The sequence below is a fragment of the Cervus elaphus genome, chromosome 19, assembly GCF_910594005.1.
Source record: "Cervus elaphus chromosome 19, mCerEla1.1, whole genome shotgun sequence".
Taxonomy (NCBI): domain Eukaryota; kingdom Metazoa; phylum Chordata; class Mammalia; order Artiodactyla; family Cervidae; genus Cervus; species Cervus elaphus.
Genome location: NC_057833.1, coordinates 50,113,770 through 50,135,052, shown reverse-complemented (window position 1 = coordinate 50,135,052; position 21,283 = coordinate 50,113,770). Strand labels below are relative to the sequence as shown.

The 21,283-nt window shown below is 44.2% G+C and overlaps 1 protein-coding gene across 16 annotated transcripts in view; it reads left to right on the top strand.

Moving 5' to 3' along the window:
• The window catches only part of KALRN (kalirin RhoGEF kinase), a 673,187-nt gene that overhangs the window by 44,831 nt on the left and 607,073 nt on the right, over nt 1-21,283 (top strand). For 2 of the 16 annotated variants that reach the window (XM_043875051.1, XM_043875049.1), the window contains exon 1: nt 19,176-20,342. The exons of 12 other annotated variants lie outside the window; for them this stretch is intronic. In XM_043875051.1, the coding sequence (XP_043730986.1) occupies nt 20,276-20,342 (67 nt within the window). In that variant the 5' untranslated portion in view covers nt 19,176-20,275. Of the gene's footprint in view, nt 1-19,175; nt 20,343-21,283 lie in introns of those variants that run through there. 2 more of the 16 variants (XM_043875041.1, XM_043875039.1) reach the window with 1 other exon arrangement.

Here is a 21,283-nt window from a genome sequence, read left to right as displayed (position 1 = left end):
TACCCTGCCACATATTGATTATTTAATTGAAATTTTTATTCAAGGGCCTCCAGACTCTGGTTCCAGTATTACCTGTCCACAGCCTTAGCTCTGACCCACTTTGAACTGCTCGGTGACCCCAGTACCTGGTTTGTTTTCTCGTTCTCTAATATCCATCCTGTTTTGGTTTCACTGTGTCTGCTTCGCAGTGTAGGTATTGGTGTCACTGACTTTCTTCCCCCGTTGCATGCTCTTTGAGTGCAGAGCCTGCATTTGACACATCCTGTACCACAGCAGCGTGAGAGATGCTCAGGAAATGTTTGTGAAATGGATAAATAATATCCTCAGTGGAGTAGCTGCCTACACCTGGGCTCCGCATCAGTTAGTTAATTGATAATGTCTGTATTTATGATAGTTTCATAAATCCCTGAGTCCTGCTGTGTTCAGGGGATTTAGTTGGAAAAGAAGCAGATATAGTCTGGGTCTTCCTGAATCCTGCAGTGTAAGCAGGAAATGGGCCAGTGCAGAGGCCCTTGGAGTGAGTGTGGTAAGGACAGTGACAGGGTAAGGCCAGGGCTGTGACAAGGCAGGTACCGGATGCTACTGGTGCACACAGCATGGGGCAACCAACACAGCCCTAGTCTCCTGAGGACTTCCTGGAAGAAGAGGCGTTTCACCTGAGATGCAGGATGAGTCAGACCTTGACTCAGGTACATGGTTTATTGTGATAAAGCAACTCTAAGTCTCAGTTTTAAGAAAACCTTGCTTTGTTTTCATTCACTCACAAGCTCTTACAGAAATAACTTTTTGACAACGAGGTTTTCTGAAGTGATTTGTAACCAAGGCAATGTTTTCGTTTTAGGTTGCTAGGGGCTGGGACAAGGGTTGTTGATTGTATTCAAATTTTAAGCAACACCCAAGCTGACAGCTCTGTTGGAGAACAAAATTTCTCCTTTCTTTAAGAGCTGGGTGGGAGATGATTCTCTTTTAATTGGGAAAAGATAATCACATACTTTCACGCTGTCAGGGTGTGGAGACTCAGCTACTCGGTCTATTCTGTTTTTGTTTGTTGCTTGCTTGTTTTGTGGTTTCAATTGTGTGGATACAGAGGCAGGAAAGCTAGAAGCAGGAAATGGCTGGGGTGGTTCTCTGACCCTCCTGTTGGGTCTTCTGCTTGGGTAGGGAAGAAAGACTGTAGTAGCAGACACAGTCTGCAGCTGCAGAGGAAGCAGAGATCTTTGCATTGAGGAGATGCAGAGATCTTGAACTGTGAGCAAGTCAGGAAACCTGACAGCAGAGAGTAGACCACGGAAGACAAGGCTCTCTTTGTAGACCCTGTACAGAGGAAATGTACAAGAGGAAAGCAGGTGATTAAGAATCGTTGTGATAGAATAATCAGAAAAATTATAAATTACACTACATGTTCCTTTGAAGTGGACTACACTGGGGCTTCATGCTTGCATCTGTTCTTTTTAAATTTTTATTTAAAAACATTTCATAAAACTACTTTCTTTTTCACCACAGCTAACATTTAAGACCCAGAGCCCAAGGCATCTACTGCCACCTGGTGGCAGAATACACCACCTGTGGGATTTGAAGTTGATGAGGGGTACACATTGATTGAAAACTGATTCTGCAGCCAAAATATAGAATCATAAAATATTAGAGTTTTTAGGGATCTTATAGCTCATGTAGTTTTGCTTCTAATGAAATCCAGTATCTTTTCACATAGACTCTCTTACTTGAATGCCTCCAATAACAGGAAGCTCATGATCTTGCTTGACAGACTGTTCTGTTGTCGTTCATTCTATCAGAATGTTTCTTCTTTTTATTCCTGTTTCATAGGTAGAATTACTTGTTTTTATTTATCCCAGTTTTTACCTCTGGAAAAGCCCCAAATAAGTTTGCTTTGTCATCTGCATTAAAACCCTTCAAATATTGGAAGCAGCCTGCCTGTCTCCCCGTGATCTTGTTTTGAGGTTAAACAGTTGTGCTTCCTTCCATCTTTATTCTGACGTCATGCTTTTCAGACTCCCTATTGGCGTTTCTTTCCTTTAGCTGCTTTCTACTTTGTCAGTGTCCCTGCCTAACTGTGCTGCCAGGCTTCGATCCAGCACAGCGCTGCAGTCTTGATCAGCTAAGTGATCCCTGGTCCTTGCAGGCTGCCTGGGCACCAGGCTTCAGTTGCATTCTGGATAGTATGAATTAGCTTTCTACAGTCTGACAGTGCTGATCCCTCTTACATTTGTAGTAATGGAAAACCCAAGAATTTGTGTCCTTCCCTGTATTTTTGAACTTTTTTTTTTAAAAACTAAAAGCAAGACTTGACTTGATTATTTTTTTTTAATTTTATTTTTATTAGTTGGAGGCTAATTACTTTACAATATTGTAGTGGTTTTTGCCATACATTGACATGAATCAGCCATGGATTTACATGTGTTCCCCATCCTGATCCTCCCTCCCACCTCCCTCTCCATCCCATCCCTCTGGGTCTTCCCAGTGCACCAGCCCTGAGCACTTGTTTCATGCATCCAACCTGAGCTGGCGATCTGTTTCACACTTGATAATATACATGTTTCAATGCTATTCTCTCAGATCATCCCACCCTCGCCTTCTCCCACAGAGTCCAAAATTCTGTTCTATACATCTGTGTCTCTTTTTCTGTCCTGCATATAGGGTTATTGTTACCATCTTTTAAAATTCCATATATATGCGTTAGTATAGTGTATTGGTGTTTATCTTTCTGGCTTACTTCACTCTGTATAATGGGCTCCAGTTTCATCCATCTCATTAGAACGGATTCAGATGTATTCTTTTTAATGGCTGAGTAATATTCCATTGTGTATATGTACCACAGCTTTCTTATCCATTCGTCTGCTGATGGGCATCTAGGTTGCTTACATGTCCTGGCTATTATGAACGGTGCTGCAATGAACACTGGGGTACATGTGTCTCTTTCAGATCTGGTTTCCTCAGTGTGTATGCCCAGGAGTGGGATTGCTAAGACTTGACTTTAAAATGAAAGCTGAATCACATAGTTTAACACAATACATTCTCAATTTCAGATATTACATGTAAAGTCAAAGCCACTTTTTACTTCATACCAACTTAATTTCTTCCTGGAGGTAGATCCTGGTAGCAGATATCAGGGACTTTCCAGGCCTTTCCATGTATTTACATATATGTTTATCTATCTGTGGAAATTTGTAAATATCACTGTGTATATATGTCTGAGGTTAACATAGAGGACTTTTATATCATTTTGCAACTTTTTTTTTTTTTCATGCAGTGACATGTCTTGAAAATCTTCCAGGTAGTATTTCTCATTGTGGATATTCCATAGCTGTCTTAGCAATTCTTCTATCGTTTCTTTTCTTAATTTTTTACCATTATAAACAGTGCTGCAGTGAACATTCATGAACAAGCATGCACATAGGCAATTATTTCTCTAGGGTAGATACAAAGGATAAGAATTGCTAAGCTGAGTAATAGGTACATTTTTTTATTTTAAAATGTAGATCTCATGTGTAAAGCTTGGCCCTTGTTAATTTTGACCTAGTGTTCAAATCTACTGAGATACATTTCCTTGTTGATTTTGGTCATCTCTTACAGTATTAACCTCACTATACTAGTTTTGTGTCATCCGTCCATACCATCAGGCATATCTTTCATCTTATCATCTTAGAAACTATTATTATTTTTTTTAAGTCAAAATGCAGCAGTCAAGGGAAGAGCTTTGTGGCTACCACCAGAGACTTGTATCCTACCCAAAGCTCACTGTATTGTCCTAATAAACACTCTGTGGGTTCTGCAATTTATCTGCAGTAATCCCACCCAACTCTACTCTTTTTTTTTTTTCCAACTCTACTCTTTTTTTTTTTTTTTAAATTTTTTTATTAGTTGGAGGCTAATTACTTCACATTTCAGTGGGTTTTGTCATACATTGATATGAATCAGCCATAGATTTACACTTATTCCCCATCCCGATCCCCCCTCCCATCTCCCTCTCCACCCGATTCCTCTGGGTCTTCCCAGTGCACCAGGCCCAAGCACTTGTCTCATGCATCCCACCTGGGCTGGTGATCTGTTTCACCATAGATAGTATACATGCTGTTTTTTTGAAACATCCCACCCTCACCTTCTCCCACAGAGTCCCAAAGTCTGTTCTGTATTTCTGTGTCTCTTTTTCTGTTTTGCATATAGGGTTATCGTTACCATCTTTCTAAATTCCATATATATGTGTTAGTATGCTGTAATGTTCTTTATCTTTCTGGCTTACTTCACTCTGTATAAGGGGCTTCAGTTTCATCCATCTCATTAGGACTGGTTCAAATGAATTCTTTTTGACGGCTGAGTAAAATTCCATGGTGTATATGTACCACAGCTTCCTTATCCATTCATCTGCTGATGGGCATCTAGGTTGCTTCCATGTCCTGGCTATTATAAACAGTGCTGCGATGAACATTGGGGTGCACGTGTCTCTTTCAGATCTGGTTTCCTCAGTGTGTATGCCCAGAAGTGGTATTGCTGGGTCATATGGCAGTTCTATTTCCAGTTTTTTAAGGAATCTCCACACTGTTTTCCATAGTGGCTGTACTAGTTTGCATTCCCACCAACAGTGTAAGAGGGTTCCCTTTTCTCCACAGCCTCTCCAGCATTTATTGCTTGTAGACTTTTGGATAGCAGCCATCCTGACTGGTGTGTAATGGTACCTCATTGTGGTTTTGATTTGCATTTCTCTAATAATGAGTGATGTTGAGCACCTTTTCATGTGTTTGTTAGCCATCTGTATGTCTTCTTTGGAGAAATGTCTGTTTAGTTCTCTGGCCCATTTTTTGATTGGGTCATTTATTTTTCTGGAATTGAGCTGCAGGAGTTGCTTGTATATTTTTGAGATTAATCCTTTGTCTGTTTCTTCATTTGCTATTATTTTCTCCCAATCTGAGGGCTGTCTTTTCACCTTACTTATAGTTTCTTTTGTAGTGCAAAAGCTTTTAAGTTTCATTAGATCCCATTTGTTTAGTTTTGCTTTTATTTCCAATATTCTGGGAGGTGGGTCATAGAGGATCTTGCTGTGATTTATGTTGGAGAGTGTTTTGCCTATGTTCTCCTCTAGGAGTTTTATAGTTTCTGGTCTTACATTTAGATCTTTAATCCATTTTGAGTTTATTTTTGTGTATGGTGTTAGAAAGTGTTCTAGTTTCATTCTTTTGCAAGTGGTTGACCAGTTTTCCCAGCACCACTTGTTAAAGAGGTTGTCTTTTTTCCATTGTATATCCTTGCCTCCTTTGTCAAAGATAAGGTGTCCATAGGTTCGTGGATTTATCTCTGGGCTTTCTATTCTGTTCCATTGGTCTATATTTCTGTCTTTGTGCCAGTACCACACTGTCTTGATGACTGTGGCTTTGTAGTAGAGTCTGAAGTCAGGCAGGTTGATTCCTCCAGTTCCATTCTTCTTTTTCAAGATTACTTTGGCTATTCGAGGTTTTTTGTATTTCCATACAAATTGTGAAATTCTTTGGTCTAGTTCTGTGAAAAATACCGTTGGTAGCTTGATAGGGATTGCATTGAATCTATAGATTGCTTTGGGTAGAATAGCCATTTTGACAATATTGATTCTTCCAATCCATGAACACGGTATGTTTCTCCATCTGTTTGTGTCCTCTTTGATTTCTTTCATCAGTGTTTTATACCAACTCTACTCTTATCCTGTTCATTCTTCACCATCTTATCTATAAGACTACTGTGGAGGACGTTTGCCAAAGGTTTAGCAGAAATCCAGGCACATACTTTATGCTGTTCTCCTGCCCACCCACCCTCACAGTCCTGTCATGGAGGGAAATGAAGATGATACACATTGCTCAAGATGAGAGTTGTTTAAAGTATATGCGGGAAACACTTTAATGGGCAGTGTTTGTGTGTACCTCTGTGGAAGAGTACTTTCCATTTCAAAGATATTAGGAAAACATAAACTATCTGTTATCAAATTATCCTTCTTCCATATATGTTCCCAAACCAGTTTTGGTCTCCCAGGGAGACTGTGTCTGGTGGCAGAGACAGAGCAGCCTTAGTGATAAGCTCAGTGCCTCGGGTTATATTTCCAGTGTTGTTCAGAGATATGATCACATGGACACATCCACAGGTGGAGGTGCATGGACATGACGCACAACCATGGGCACATGTTTTCTGTGTTCAATTCTTGTAAAAGGACCTTGTCTAAGTTATAGGCCTTATTAGCTTAATCTGCCTTATTCGTAAGAATGATGGAAATGATGAGGCAGGTAATTTCCAACTCACTTTTAACTAGCTTGGAAATTTATGTTTATGATATGCCCACAGACAGTCCTCAAGATAAAAGGGATGGTGGGACCAGAGTCCTGGAGCAAGTGATGAAGGCATTGCAACTCTCAAAATCCTCCGAGACAGATGTGCAGTCATATCACTGTAACCACAGGGTGATGGTCCTCGGAGGCTCCCTGTTCCCCAGGCTGGGGTTTGGGAGTTCTGTCACTCTTTTGGTGGTGGCTAGGCTCTGACTTTTCAGTAAGGAAAAGAAGCTCATTTTTTGGGGCATCCAGTTTAGAAAACATAACCTCAAGTATCTATGATGTAATCTCCAAGGAAAAAGTTGCTTTGGCTTTTTCTTACTATAAGTAGAAATTCTATTTCCTTTTCTTCGTCAGTGGGCCTGAGCTATCAGAGGCTTCTGGTAGAGTTACAGCCAAGTAGACCTCCAAAATCCCACAGCCATCTTTATTTGCAGGATAGGATAGGTGGTAGTGTCAGTTTTGCTCCAGAAGAGAAAAATAGAAGGAACAACAAACACGCCTTTTACTCTTGATGTTTCTTTTTTCTTTTCCCTTAAGCTGATAAACAAAACAAAGGTAAAAACATAGTGAGAAGTGCAGAAGGTAAGAAATGATACAAAATGAGTGAGCTGTTCCTCATTTGCAAGCTGCAATGTTTCTTTACCCTGGACATGGCACTGTGCTGGCACTAGCTGCTAATGGCAGGTGGGAGTGGGGTGAAATACAAAAATGCACCAACTCTGGTTTCTGCCCATAGGAGTTTACAGTCTGGTGAAGATAGTCCGCAGACAGCATGGTTGCCATGAAATGACCAGTGTTGCTCTAGGAAGATTTCGATGATAGTACCTGGGTAAATAAACCACTCTCATAAAGAAGAATCTACCTTTTGTTTTTCATAGGTCTTGCAAAGCTACATTTATCCTTCCAGTACAGGGGAAATAAATAGAAGCTTATGTTCAGGGCTTCCGTTGTTTGCTTCAAGTTAAACAGACCCACTCTGGGCAAACCTGTATTTCCCTCCAAGAACCACTTCTTCCCTCTGGGACCTAGTGATCTCCTGCCTTGGGCAGGGCTGCACATACCCCCTCTTTTTTTCTTGAGTTACTGTTAGAAGGTAGAAACTCTGCTTTTCACACTGTGAGTTCTTGGGGAGCCCCTTGGGTATCCTGCTCCTTCCTGTATTTCCAGGCATAGTACAGGATATGACATAGAGTAGGCACCTATTTAATGCTTGTTGAATAAATGAAAGCTTTCCTTCATCTGTTCCTCATTCATTCATTCGCTGAACACATGTTTATCCATTGCCTTCTGGTGACAGGCACTAAGGGATACAGCAGTGAATGGGACCTGGTTGAGGAGACATAGAGACAACTGGAATTACAGTATGATGTAAAATGGATTTGAAATGACTGAGGAAGAACAGGGTATGATGAGTACATATGTGGGGATACCCAGCTCAGCTGGATGGGGCAGGAAGGGCCTTCTAGAGACTAGAAAATTGGCACAGATAGCTTAGATAATGACAGGTAGGAGACAATATTCCAAAGCTTGGGAAGAGCACATGCAATGGACTGAAATAGCTAGCTGAGATGGAGTGCGAAAGCTGGAAGTTCATAAGAATGATAATATTAATCATGAACATGTATATAGTACCCACTGTGTGCCAGGTACTCCTTTAATTCTTTTGTGTTTGTTAACTTATTTAAATGCTGTTGTCATCACTGATAAGAAAACAGATGCACTGGAGGTACGGTACCTTGAGCAACCTCGCACAGCTAGTCAGTGGTGGAACTGGCATATGAAGTCTTGATGGTGATACAGCTTTTAAGCTTGGGTAGGGGTTGGTCACTGATCCCCCCTGGGAATCCAGGCATGCTGCTGGATAGCACTCTGCTTGGAGAATGTCTAATGAAGATGGTCAGGACTTCTGGTACATCCTAATTGTCACATCTGCCTCCAGCAGGCAGACGATAAGACTTTCCTTTGCTGCTGTAGATGGTTCATTGTGTCTTGTCCTCTGTAAACAGACTGAAGAGCAGAGGGTCCTCAGCTTCCTAGGGAGAAGGGACCTGGGCCAACAAAGAATAAACTGTGTATGACCAGATTGCAGCCTCCACGGTGGACTTCCATCCCTAAAGGAGGGAGAGGGGGAGAGAAGAAGGAGAAATGGTGTACAGACCTCTACCCACAAGCTGGATACCCTCTCCTGGTGCTTGGCCACTGGACGTGATTGTCAGGGCTACAGGTGGTGAGGGATGCGTGAGGAAGAAGAAGATTTTAATTGGTCACCACTGGGCCCCTAGAGAATGGGCCTGAAAAGAGGTGGAGGTATTGCTTCTGCTTGCTTTCTTCCCATTTTGGAATTGAGTGATCCACCCCAAAGCCTCAGGGCCCCACAGGCCTTATGCAGCCCCTCCCTGTGGTGGGTTGTGACCCTTCCTCCTAACTTGCTCAGGCAGACCCTGCTCAGAGGGGTGTCCTTGCAGCCTCCTCACAGCCTGCTGCCACTTGCTTAGGAAAAGCACAAGAACTGCACGTTGGTGCTTGGAAAAATTAATGCTTTCAAGATGAGCTCCGTACAGCCTTAGCACGCCTGTCTCTCTCTCACCAGCTGAAAAGAAGCATTCTTAGACAATTACTCCCCGAGGGAGCCCAAAGACTGGCTTTGTTTATTGAGTGTTTTTAGTTACAACACGTGAAGTTCTGAGATTTTTTTGGCTTTGGGTTTTTCTGGTTTTGGTTGTGGGGATAGAGTAGAGTGAATTCCCAACAAACAGGGCACTTGGACTGTTCACAATTGTGAAGGCCTCTTCTTATGTGGACACAGCTGTGTGTCCTCGGGTCAAGGAACTTGGTAAGACCTGACAGATGGAGCCCAGTCTCTGGGCCAGCACTGTACCTGGATGTTGGGAGCCTTCTGTCTGCAGCTGCTTAGGTCACATCTCCATCTCTAAGTGGCTCCTTCTCCTTCCTCAGGCTCTCCTTGCTTTCACCGTGTCTTCTGATGGACGCAGCCACAGTCAGCTGTCACCTCCCTTCATCCTCAGCTCCCTTCAGTCCTCACCCCCTAGGTGACAACACTCCCAGTAGAGACAGTGGCTTTGAGAGTATCCGTGGCGGTGAGTCAGAGCCCACTCTTCAAGGGCAAGGATGGCAGACTTGCCAGTCTGCCTGCCATGGCTCTTCCAGCCTCGTTTTGGCAGCGTCTCTAATGGGCAGTGCCACTCTTTCCACGTCCATCCTGTCTGTGGCCACAGTGGGGTTTTTTTTAAACTACATAATCTCAAAGATATGTATTGATACAAGGGGAAGATAGTAACTGTTTAACATAAGCTCTGGACAGTTACTGCCCCTGACTAGAGCTGGAACTTGATATGAAACATAGTTGCCATCTCTGACCAAAGTCCCACAAGATGTCTAAGTGGCTGATGAGTGAGTGGGCTGAGAAGAGGTGGGTTGTACTGAGTGCTCGCTGAGGTCACGAAGCACCTAGCCAATCCCTGTGGGGAGCAAGGAGTGGCGCGAAGTGTGGGATGAACTGCCTTTGTCAGCCCCGGGATGGGTGCATGAGTCCAGGGACTCGGTTCCGATGGCCTGTGGGTTCCCTGTGGATCATCTCACATTTGAGACCCTGTGAGTAAGAAGTGGAGAAGGAACTTGCTGCCCTGGCCCTGAGGGAGCTCTCATTTTTTATAAAAAGCCTGAGCTGCTACTTCAGTCAGCCTAAATGCTTTCAAAATTACCAAAGTAATGAATGCTTATGGTAAAAAATTATAAGGATATATAATTGTGTAAAATATAATTCTCTAACCACTTACTCCCATCTCCTAGGGATAATCACTGTTAACAGTTTGGTAAATGTCCTACCAGAACTCCTTTTCTATGCACATTGAAATGTGTACTCATAGTGTCTACATGTGTATTTATAGTCCATATCTTTTCTCACAAAAAATGGACTAGTACAAATTATTTCAAATTATCTTTTAGATTTATTCTCTCACACATACAATATATCATGGACATCCTTAAATTGCCACTACATATAAAACTCCTTGTCCTTTATAGTGGTTTCAAAGCATAATGTAGATTGTATCAATAATTATATCAATTTATTTTACTAGTTCCTTATTGTTGGATTTTTAGGTTATCTCCAGTTTTGTTTTTTTTTTGCTAGTTTTTACAGAATATACTGAAGCATTTTTGTAATTGTGAGAATTTTATAAGTAGAATTGCTGGAATTGAAGGTTGTGTACTTTATAAATGTTGATAGAAAGTGAAAGTGAAGTCACTCAGTGGTGTTCGACTCTTGGCGACCCCGTGGACACCAGGCTCCTCCGTCCATAGGATTTTCTAGGCAAGAGTGCTAGAGTGGGTTGCCATTTCCTTCTCCAGGGAATCTTCCTGACCCAGGGATTGAACCCAGGTCTCCCGCATTGTAGACAGACGCTTTACCGTCTGAGCCACCAGGGAAGTCTGCATAAATGTTGATAGGTACTGCCAAATTAATTTCTAAAAGCATTATATCAATATACACATCTGCCATGTTATGTATATATATTTTCCAATTTGATAGGTGAAATATGGCCTGCTGCTATGCTTTAATTTGCATTTCCCTGATCATTAGTAGAAGTTAGCATCTTTTTACTTTTTATCAATCATTTGTGTTTCTTCTGTAAATTTCCTGTTCTTGTTCTTGACTCATTTTTATACTGGGTTGTTTACCTTTTTCTTTCTGTTTTTTTGGGAGCTCTTTGTAAATTTGAGATCTTAATCTTTTATGTAATGTTTTGTCGTAATGCAGCATATATTTGTCTCCTAGATTATCTTTTAACGTTGTTCATGTTTTTATAATTTTATATATTCTTTTTCCTCCTGAAGACTTAAAAAATCTGTGAATATAATACATTCATATTGCTCAAAAATCAGTACAATATCAAATATAACCTTATGCCTATCTACCCAATCCACTCCTTCCATAGGTAACGGTGTTATTTCTTGTGAATCCTTCCAGTGCTTCTTTTTGAAAATATACGCAAATCTGAATCTGTACTTATTATACCATTTTCCTTATCAGAAGTGAGTAAATACTAGCTTCATTGTTCTATACCTTGCATTTTTAGCCCAACAGTATGTTTGGAAGATCTTTTCATATCTATTTGTGGAGAACTATCATTTTTAACAGTTGCGGAGTATTCCACATGTGGTTTTTAAGATATACATCTCAGTGGGCTTTAGACTTTTTTTGCTTATGTATGCCCTAAAAGAATACTGAAAACTATATACTCCCCTCATACATCTAAGTTGACATTAAACATTTTTTAAAACCATAAGTTTAAGTGGTTGCAAATAAAATATTTTCTAGCACATTGTAGATTATAAACAGGCTTTAAATATGTTTTCTTAAAAATCTTGGAGCTGCAAATTTAGTGAATTGGAAAAGGTATCTCTCATTGTCAAAACAAGTAGCCAAAAAAGATATATTTACTTCCTGTAGAGAAAATCTATCTGTTTTTTTTAAATTCAAGCAAACGAGTTAATTAGACATCCCTGTGACAATTCTTCTTTCAGAATTCAAATTCTAAGATTGGTAGATAGGTAGACAGATAGGTATGGTCCTGAGACTAGACATGCTTTTATCTTCAAGATGAAATGAGGTACAGTCCTTTTCAATACTTCCTTGTGATCTCAGCCAGTCTTGTGGCTTTAACTTGTCTCCAAACACCAATGACTCCCACCTTCATTTATCTTTACACTGGGACAAACCACCCCCAGTCTTAGTGACTTATACCAACTATTTACCACTTCCCTGATCGTGAGGATTGAGTAGGCAGTTCTGTTTGACATGGTATCTGTCATGGTGCTGGAAAGGCAGGAAGCTCTGCAGTGACCTCACTCAGGTGGATGGCAGCTGGCACGGGTGGGGCTGAGACCGGCTGGGCTTCTCAGCCTGGGTCCTTGGTTCTCCTTCATGTGGTCTTTCCATGTGGCTTGGTCTTCTCACAGCATGGCAGCTAGACTCCAAGAACAGTTACATTTATTCTTGACTCCATTATCTTAAAATGTTCTTTAAAAAGTTAGGTACAGTTCAAGGGTCAAAATTCAAAAGGTTTAAAAATGTATTCAGTGAGAAGTATTCCTTTCAATACTGTTCTCCAGCCCCTGTTCTCCTTAGGTGACTTGTATATTCCTTCAGAGATTAAAAAATGCATATATGTGTGTTGAGCTTTGTGTCTTGTGTAGGAAAAACTTCCTACCCTAAGACTGTCGGTTTTTCTTCTTGGAGTTTTATAGTAGTTGTTTTTTTACATGGATATCTTTAACTAGGTTTTCCCATATGCATGCTGTGAGGTCAGGCTTGATGGACTTTTAGGGAAGCCAAATCATTGGCATTTACTACATGGAAACTATATCAGGGAACTCTGAAAAGTTTCCATCTCCTCAGTACTGAGAGTCATCCACATATTTCATGTGGACATAGTCAAAGGATTTTTTCTAATTGACTCTCTCTTGGATCTTTGCAACCTGTGTTAGGGCAGAGGGAAGCAGCCAGATGAGTTGGGGTATTTGGGCAAGTAAGATGTAAGAATCTCCCCCTACCTGAAGGGCAGGTGGAGAGCTGGGGGATTTGGAGTCATAACTTGTCCCTAACTCAGCACTTCACAAGGTCCACTTGGCTTACAGCTATCCTCAGCGGCAAAACTGACGTTGTCTTTTTTTTTTTTAAACTGGTGTATTTGTCCATGTAGATCCCATGGATTGATAAGTTCAACCGGGCACGAGCTTGTTGTCCATTGTAGGAGAATGCCCCTGCTGTGTTAGGGACAGTACTTAATATTTCATACATGTTATTTTGTTTTTCCCTCATGCAGGTTGTTCAGGTTTTGTAAGGTCAGCCTTATCCTCATCCAGAAGATGAAGAAACTGAGAGTTAGGGAAGTTAAGTGATTTGCCTCAAGTTATGAGTCAGTTAGAAAAAGGCTTGTGTTTTGAACTCAGTCGGTCTGATTCAGCTCAGGCTCTTTCCTGACCTTAGCAGGCTTCATATTAACTGAGTAAACAGATCATATGGGGACTAGTTCCAGAGTTTATGGCAATTGGTTATTTTTAAGAACCACAAGCAGAATTTATTTCATGAAAAGTAAAGTGATATTGGCAATTGATTCTTTTCTTTTTCAAAATAAAAGTCAAGGAAGAGAGCATTCAAACTGGCTAGTGTGCTTCTGTGTGGGTGTGTGTGATTGTGTGTGTGTGGTGTGTGTGTGTGTGATGTATGTGTGTGTTTTGGGGTGGGTGTCAGGGCATTCCAGTGAGTCAAATATTCTGATGTAATAGTGGATTACATTATGGAACAAACACAAATTATACATTTTCCAAAAAATAAAAACCCAACAATTATATAAAAAAATGTTTAGTTCTAGATACATGCTAGTCAAAATTTAATATTTCTTTGATGATACAGTGGACTCTTTTTGATCCTTTTAAACTTCATATTCAAGATTATCAACCGCAGTTGTCGTAGTCTGGTCCCTGACTTTCCTGGGCTGATACGCTGAGGGGTCTATTTGGAAAAGACCCCATCAGTGGAGATGGAGAAGGCGTGGGATGAAGAGAGGAGGGAGAGGATTCTCCACACTAAGGGCTTCCCACAGGTTGAGGCATGAGGTTTTAGCTGTGGTGACTGACATCTTTAAGTTTTTCTAAGTCAATAAGCTGTGGCAATTGAGAGGCGGGAGGAAGAGTTAAGAGAAACCAAATGTCAGGGGGGCAAAAGGCCCCCAGGCCTAAGGGCCTTTAGGTCACTGAGTCACCCCACCTCATTTGATGGGTGAAGAAGCTGCTGTTAGTAGAGGGAATAGGGAGGCACCCCTACCAGCTGTGAGGGAAACAGAGGAGGCAATCATAAACTCTTGGATTGCTGGGCTTCTGGGATCAGGTTCTGAGGTGTCCACTCTATTGTTTTATTTTTTTCCTCAAGAAGAACTACTTTATAATTTAGGGGTTTGGAGAGGGCAGTCAACCATGTTTTTTCTGGGTAGGAAGTGGGGGATTAGGGGATGAATGAGGGAGGCAAAGGAGGCACCAGGTTCCTTGAGTTGCCTTCATCAGCTCACCCGATAGGCGCGTGCCCATGGAGCCTAGGGAAGAGTCATGGACCCTCCTCCTTGCCCCCAACACACCCCACCCCTGCTGCTTATCTAAGGCCTGGACTTCCACTCCCCTTCCTTTTTTTTTTTTTTTAAATTGAATAAATTTACTTGTCATTCCAGATCATAATTTGCACAAATTAAGCCTTTTGACTTTATGTATATATATGTATACCGACTCTTTGCAATCCCATGGGCTATACAGTCCATGAAATTCTCCAGGCCAGAATACTGGAGTGGGAAGCCTTTCCCTTCTCCAGGGGATCTTCCCAACCCATTGATCAAACCCAGGTCTCTCGCATTGCAGGTGGATTCTTCACTTGATCTTAGCCAAAAGGCCGAGAAGCAATGCAGGTGGATTCTTTACCAACTGAACCACAAGGGAAGCCCGAGAGTACTGGAGTGGGTAGCCTATCCCTTCTCCAGCAGATCTTCCCGACCCAGGAACCGAACCAGGGTTTCCTGCATTGCAGGTGGATTCTTTACCAACTGAGCTATCAGGGAAGCCCATATATATATACACACACACACATACACATCCTCAAAAAAAAAATGTTAACTTAGCATTCCTGGTGATGGTAGAAATATATTATACTATTTTTTCTGAATTCCCTTTTAAAAAAGTTGATATATAGTTGACATACTACTTTATATTAGTTTCAGGTGTGCAACATAATGATTTGTATATGCTGTGAAATGGTCACCACAGTAATTCTAGTTAGTATCTATCACCACACAGTTTCAGATTTTTTTCCTTAGATGAGAAATTTTAAGATCTACTCTCTTAGCTACTTTCACATATCCAGTACAGTGTTATTAACTATAGTCTCACCATGCTGTACATTGCATCCCCATGACTTGTTTATTTACTATAACTGGATGTTTGTACATTTTGACCCACTTTACCCACTCTCCACTGCCCACCTCTGGCAAACCATCAATCTGTTCTATTTATAAGCTTGGTTTGTTTTTGTTCTTTGTTTTCTTTCCTTTGACCTAAGGCATTATCTTTTGCCAAAATGTAAATATTCCCTGAGGGTCTGAATAAATACTAAGCTCTCCTTGTGCAGACTTAGAGGGGTTGAGATTATTTATCTTAATACTTTTCACAGGCCCAGGATGGGAGAGCTTTGAAAAGGCATGAGGACACGGCTTGGTTTTGGGGCCAGGGTTGCAGTGTTGGGGTGGCATGCTGTGGAAGGAGAGTCAGGGCCACATGGGGTTCTGGTGATTGGTGGGGGAGGAATAAGTGCTCTGGGGAGGCGTCCAGGAGGGACTGCATTTCCCTGACTTAGCGATTTGGTGTAGAGCCCGGTGTGGTCTCCAGGAGCTAAGGCTCCCCCAGTTGAGGGAGCGTTAATGATCCCAGAGGAGGTCGGAGGTGAACACGGATGGAAGCCACACAAAAGCAGGGCAAGCAGGCTAATGAGCTTCCGCCTTTCACTCCTGCCACCCGGCCTGATATTTGAGGTGACATTTAAAGCTGTTGTACAGATGAATGCTCTCTGGAGCCTGTGGAGAGAGGAGCCTGAGTCTCAGCCTCCTGGCTGGCAGCTCCTCAGCCCTGCAGTCTGGGACCCTCTACTGGGACTCGAAGGCCCCTTACCTTCCAGGAGATTCTTCTAACTCTGCACTCCGAGGGTGTGTGGGGAGAGTACACTCTAGAATTCAACTGGAATAGCTCAGTGAAGTAAGAGAGGAGAGCAGGGATGGAAGCAGAAAGATCCCTGTTTCAGACTCATCTGGGGAGCTGTTTAAAAATGCAGGCCTTGGGGAGTGAGGCCGAGTTACCTGCCTAGATAACCAACCCTCTAAGGTGATTCTGCTGCCCATTAAACTTTGAGAACCTCAGAGATAGAGAATGAAAGAGGTTAGCTGGAAAAGGCCTCTTGGGAGAAGTGGGCTTGAATTTCAGTGTGACAAGTGATAACGTGTCTTAGGTGCTGGCCTCAGGTGTGGACCTAGGAAACCTGTTCACTTGGGGACACCCGGCTCTCACAGGAGAGATGGGCCAGTGTCCATCCCATCCATGGATGGCATCGCTGAGAATGTGTTGTCACAGGGCTTCACTTCTCCACTTGGGTGCTCATCGCCAAGGGGACAGAAGTGGTGTGGGAGGTGGCTGAGGATGGTGTCTGCTGGAGTGTGTGATACATGTTGCAACTGAAGTACAGCTTGCAAGGCAAAATGGCAGCCTGGTGGAGCCCACTTTCTTGGGCAGAGATAATCTTCACTCTGCTACGCAGACTAGCAACACTACCACCTTCCCTGGTGAGCTAGCCCCGTGCGTCTGACAAGCCAGCCAGTGCCACTGTGGGAACAGTGGTCATCGTCCCAGGAGATGAGTGGGAAAGCTTTGGTACACGACTGCTTCTCCCCTCCCTCTGTGCTGCTTGCCTTCTGCTCCATACACTTGTGCTGGCTTTATCTGATTGGGAACACAGTGTTTCCATGTTGGGGCGGGTGGAGAGCGGGAGAAAGAACAGTGCCACGTAGGAAGAAGGAACAGGGAAGAGAAGGGAACACATCCATGTTCTGGTGATCATCCAGACAGGCATCAGCCCTCTGGGATGGATGGGTTGTTGCTGGCCTGGAGATGCTCCTTGCTTCTGAGAATGGGTCCCCGTAGCACCAGTCAGGTGGGTTGCAGGAACCACGCCAATGGGAATGACCGTGCTTGCTCTAACCATGATGAAAGAAGGAGCCGCCGCAGGAGTATTGTTTAAGACAAAGCGACAACAACAACAAAACCTAATAAGGCCCCTTCCTGGCCAATATCCCGTCTGTTTGAATTGCACTGCAGCTAAATGGCAACTCTGACAGTCTCTTGGAACATTGTATTCATCTTCTGGAGGGGCTGCATTGAAAGCAGGCTTATGAGGCTCTGTGGGAGTTGGAGAAATGAGTAGTGGTGGACCGAGGAGCTCCCGGGAGCCCAGCATGATGGGCTGAAGCCAATCTTTAGTGAAACTGCTGGCTGAATGGGTTCATCCTGGGCCTGACCCCACAGGTGACGCTTATGTTCTTATGTTTACAGTTTGTGGGGGCAGCGCTTGCCCCCATGTTGTTAACATCTTTATTCCCTTTCTGTCTTTGAAAACGAAGCTGTGTGGAATGTTTGGCACTTGATTACTGGAAGGAGGGGAACAGGGCCAGCTGCCTTCTCCAGGCCCAAGAATGGGACGTGGAAGAGTAGCATTAGCCCCGTCAGAGTATTCTAGTTCACACAGTGCCCACACGGTCACTGGGACTTTCTGTCTCATAGACAGGTGCTCTTTTCAAAGCCTGTCTCTGTCTGGGTCTCCTCAGACCCTGGTGGGAGCCACGTGTGCATGCCTCCCATCTCAGAGCTCTTCCCAGTAGGGTTAGACAGAGCCATTTTTGGCATTCTTATTTGAAGGCTGCTCTTCCTCGGCAGCCAGAAGCCTGGAGCCAAAGGAAAGGATGAAAGGCTGTCACTCAGTAAGAGGCCACACGCAGGCCCTCTGCTGAGTCTGTGCTTGTGGCCTGTCAGCACTGCCCTCGGGTCCTGCCTTACTGTGAGGGCCTCCACCTGTCTATGGAAGACATCACACTTCCCCAGAGAACAATCCAGAGCCACAGAAACACTTTGGGAGAGACAGATGGCACACACTTCTTCAGCCTAGCCACCGACTAGGTATTTGACCATAAGTCAGTTATTTAACCTCTTGGCACGTGGGTTTTCCCTTTTGTAGACTGGGGAAAGTGAGTCCCATCCTACAGACCTCACAGGGTGGCTCAGAGGCCCGAGGGAGGAGATGGATGTGAAAGTTCTTTGTGAGCTTGAAAAGTACTGGCCACACCTGAATGATGGAGCCTGTTATTCATGAAGGAGGGGGAGGCTAAGGGTCAGTGCACTTCTCTCTGGAGAGAGAGGAGGAGGGGTGTGCATTCTTGTGTTAACTACAGACTGGAGTCTTGTCCATTTAAGGTAATAGTAAAATAACTCTAGGAGAGCCAGCGAGGTAGCTTCTGGGAGGCGGTGTATGCTCTGTCCCAGTGCTGCTCTTCATGAAGGAACCACGATGCCGTGGTGGAGCAGGGGCAGCGCCAGGCTGGAGGAGACTGTGGCTCTGCTCGCCTTCTCCCTGTCCCTCCTAGCTCATGCGCTAGGACAGGACTCCTCCTCAATCTGAATTCTGTCAAAATCTGCAGCCTGTGTCATCTTGGAAGCCTGAGCTTCCAGAAAGAGCTGACGCTGAGGAGGCCTGCCCCTGCCGGCTCCCAGATGGAGACCAGGAGGCCTGGGAGGCCAGCATTTCTACTGGAACAGTGAGACAACATTGCTGGCACGGCCTGGGCTGGGTGAAAGCAGTGATGAATGTGCACAGGGCTGCTGGGTGGGTTTTAGGCTTGGAGTCCAAAGTTGCTCCGGACCTGGGTCCTCTTGATTTCACTTATGCAGACAGGACTTCTGACCACCTGGGAGCATGGCTTCACTGGGTCAGCAGCCAGCATCCTGTAAAATGGGTTCCCAGCAATACAAGGCCAGGGTGCCCTGTCATTCTTCCACAGGCTTTAGGTGGTGCCCAGGAACTGAGGCCCTTGTAGTCCATTCCTTTTCCTAACTTAAAAAACGAAACCACGTGGGGTGCACAGATATTTGCCTCTTCACTCATTCAGTTAGTAAATACTTAGGCACTTGCAAAGTTCAAGACTCTTCAAGGTTCAGTGATGATTGCAGAGCAGATCCTGTCTTCATGGAGTTTGTGGTTGAGTCAGGAGGCAGAGTCTTGTACAAAGGAGGGAGTGAAATGCAGTGGAAATGGGAAGGAGGTTAGGGAAGGCTGCCAGACTCTGTGGCATTCGAGTTACGTGTTGGTAAAACCAGGAAGACTTGGCTGCAATGAATACTTGGCCATAGGATGGCCATGCTCTGGACAGGAAGACCAGGAGCCAGTGCACAGAGGTGGGAAAGCGTGGGATGTAAGGGCTGTGGGAGCTGAGGATCTGGCTAGAGGAAGAGGGGTTGGAGCAGAAGGGGCAATGAGCCCTTGAGCACTGCCATTCACCATGTGCTGGCCCAGGATTTTAGGTCCTTCCTTTCTTGGGAACGTCACAACAACTCAGTGAAGCAAATACTGTTCTCTCTAGTTTCCAAAGGAGGAAGCTGGGTTGGAGTAAAGTGATCAAGGCCAGGCAACTGTTAAGTGGTAGCAGGATTTGAACCCATATCCATGTGACTCTGGTGTCCATGCTATCCCTACTCTAACAGAGGATCCACAAAGGGAGGTGGAGTCTATGGCCTTTTTCTGGCCACATGGGTCCAGCAGCCTTGGGCCTGGGGTGCCTGTGGTTTCCATGAAATAAGGCAGTGAGGCTCTGGCTCTTGTAGGCTGGCCTCAGAGTCCAGGATGGCTGAGTTCCTTCCTGGCTTCCTATCCCTGTCTCCTGTTAGGAGAGCCACTGGCCTTTGGCATGGGAGGCAGGGGAAGCCAGGATGGCAGGAGATCCTGGAATGACATCTAAGATGTGACCTTGACTGTGCGGTTTCATTCCCAAGACCACTTCTCCGCTCCCTTCTTTGTGAGGGTGCTCCCTGGTGCCTTCCCCTGCGTCTCTTGACCTCCCTTTGGGCCCCTGCAGGCTCGGTCTGCACAAGGCGGCAGTGTTCCGCACTTGTTCCTTTGTTGCTGTGAAACAGGCTCCCGGCACAGTCAGCCTCTGTGTGGGAGGACTGGTGGCTGTCTTCGCAGGCAGGCATTTGCTTCGAGCAGGCTGCGCGCAAGCCCAGCGTCAAGAAATTCCGGCCTCCTCAAGTTGGCGGTGGTGGGACGAGGCTCTGCTGAGGGGACTGGCTGTGAAGGATGAGTTCAGGGGGGGATGACGGACCGCTTCTGGGAACAGTGGTATCTTTGGTATCTCCGCTTGCTCCGGCTGCTGGATCGAGGTATTCCTGGGGGGGTGGGGGAAGAGAATGGACATGAGAATGTGTGTGCGTGTGTGTGTGTGTGTGTGTGTAAGAGACAGAAGACAGAAGGTATGCATATACACACAGATTTCTGACACAGACAGAAACACACACACACACACAGGAAGACACAGTAGAGAAGAGAGCAGAGAGCAAGGAGAGAGAAGAGGGAATGAAACAGATGAGTAGCCAGCCCATAGAAAGTAAAAAAAAAAAAGCGGCTGTTTTTCTGGGGACATTTGTGACCCAGCTGGGAATCAGGAGCCCAGGGCCATTTGGGAAGCATGTGTATTTCAGGACCTTATTTCTTGTTGGGTTGATCAGCAAACTCAGTACTGTAGTCAAAGGCAAGCTCCATCTTGCAGGACTCTAGATGGAACCCTGAGCAGTGCAGCAAGAAGAATAGTCCCTGAGCAAGGGGGCAAAGAGATGATGCAGGCTCACATCTCAGCTCTTCCACCACCAGCTCTGTGACCTTAGGCTGATTTATGAGACCTTTACGAGCTTGTTTTCCCATCTGTAAAATGGGCGTGGTGAGACCTATCTGCTGGGGTTGTTTTTGGAATTCTTAGTTCATTCATACCTGTAAAACACATGACATAATGTCTGGTGCATAGTAGGTGCTTTGTAAGTGTCCATTTCCTCCTTACAAGGCCCCCCAGCATCGTGGAGCTATGGCACCTGTCTTGAGGACAGCTGCCTTTGTGGGTTATCAGTGAGTCATACGGAATTTGCAGTTAGTGGAAATGGAAGGGAAAGTCCGTTTTATTCCTCAGGTTAATCTGACCTTAATACACTTTACCATCAAATATTCATGTGATTTAAATCTCCTCGTAATATGATGCAAATCCAGACATTCTGTTGTAAGCCACTGTTAACTTGGTTAAGTAATTGATTTTTTTTTTTTTAAACAATGTTGA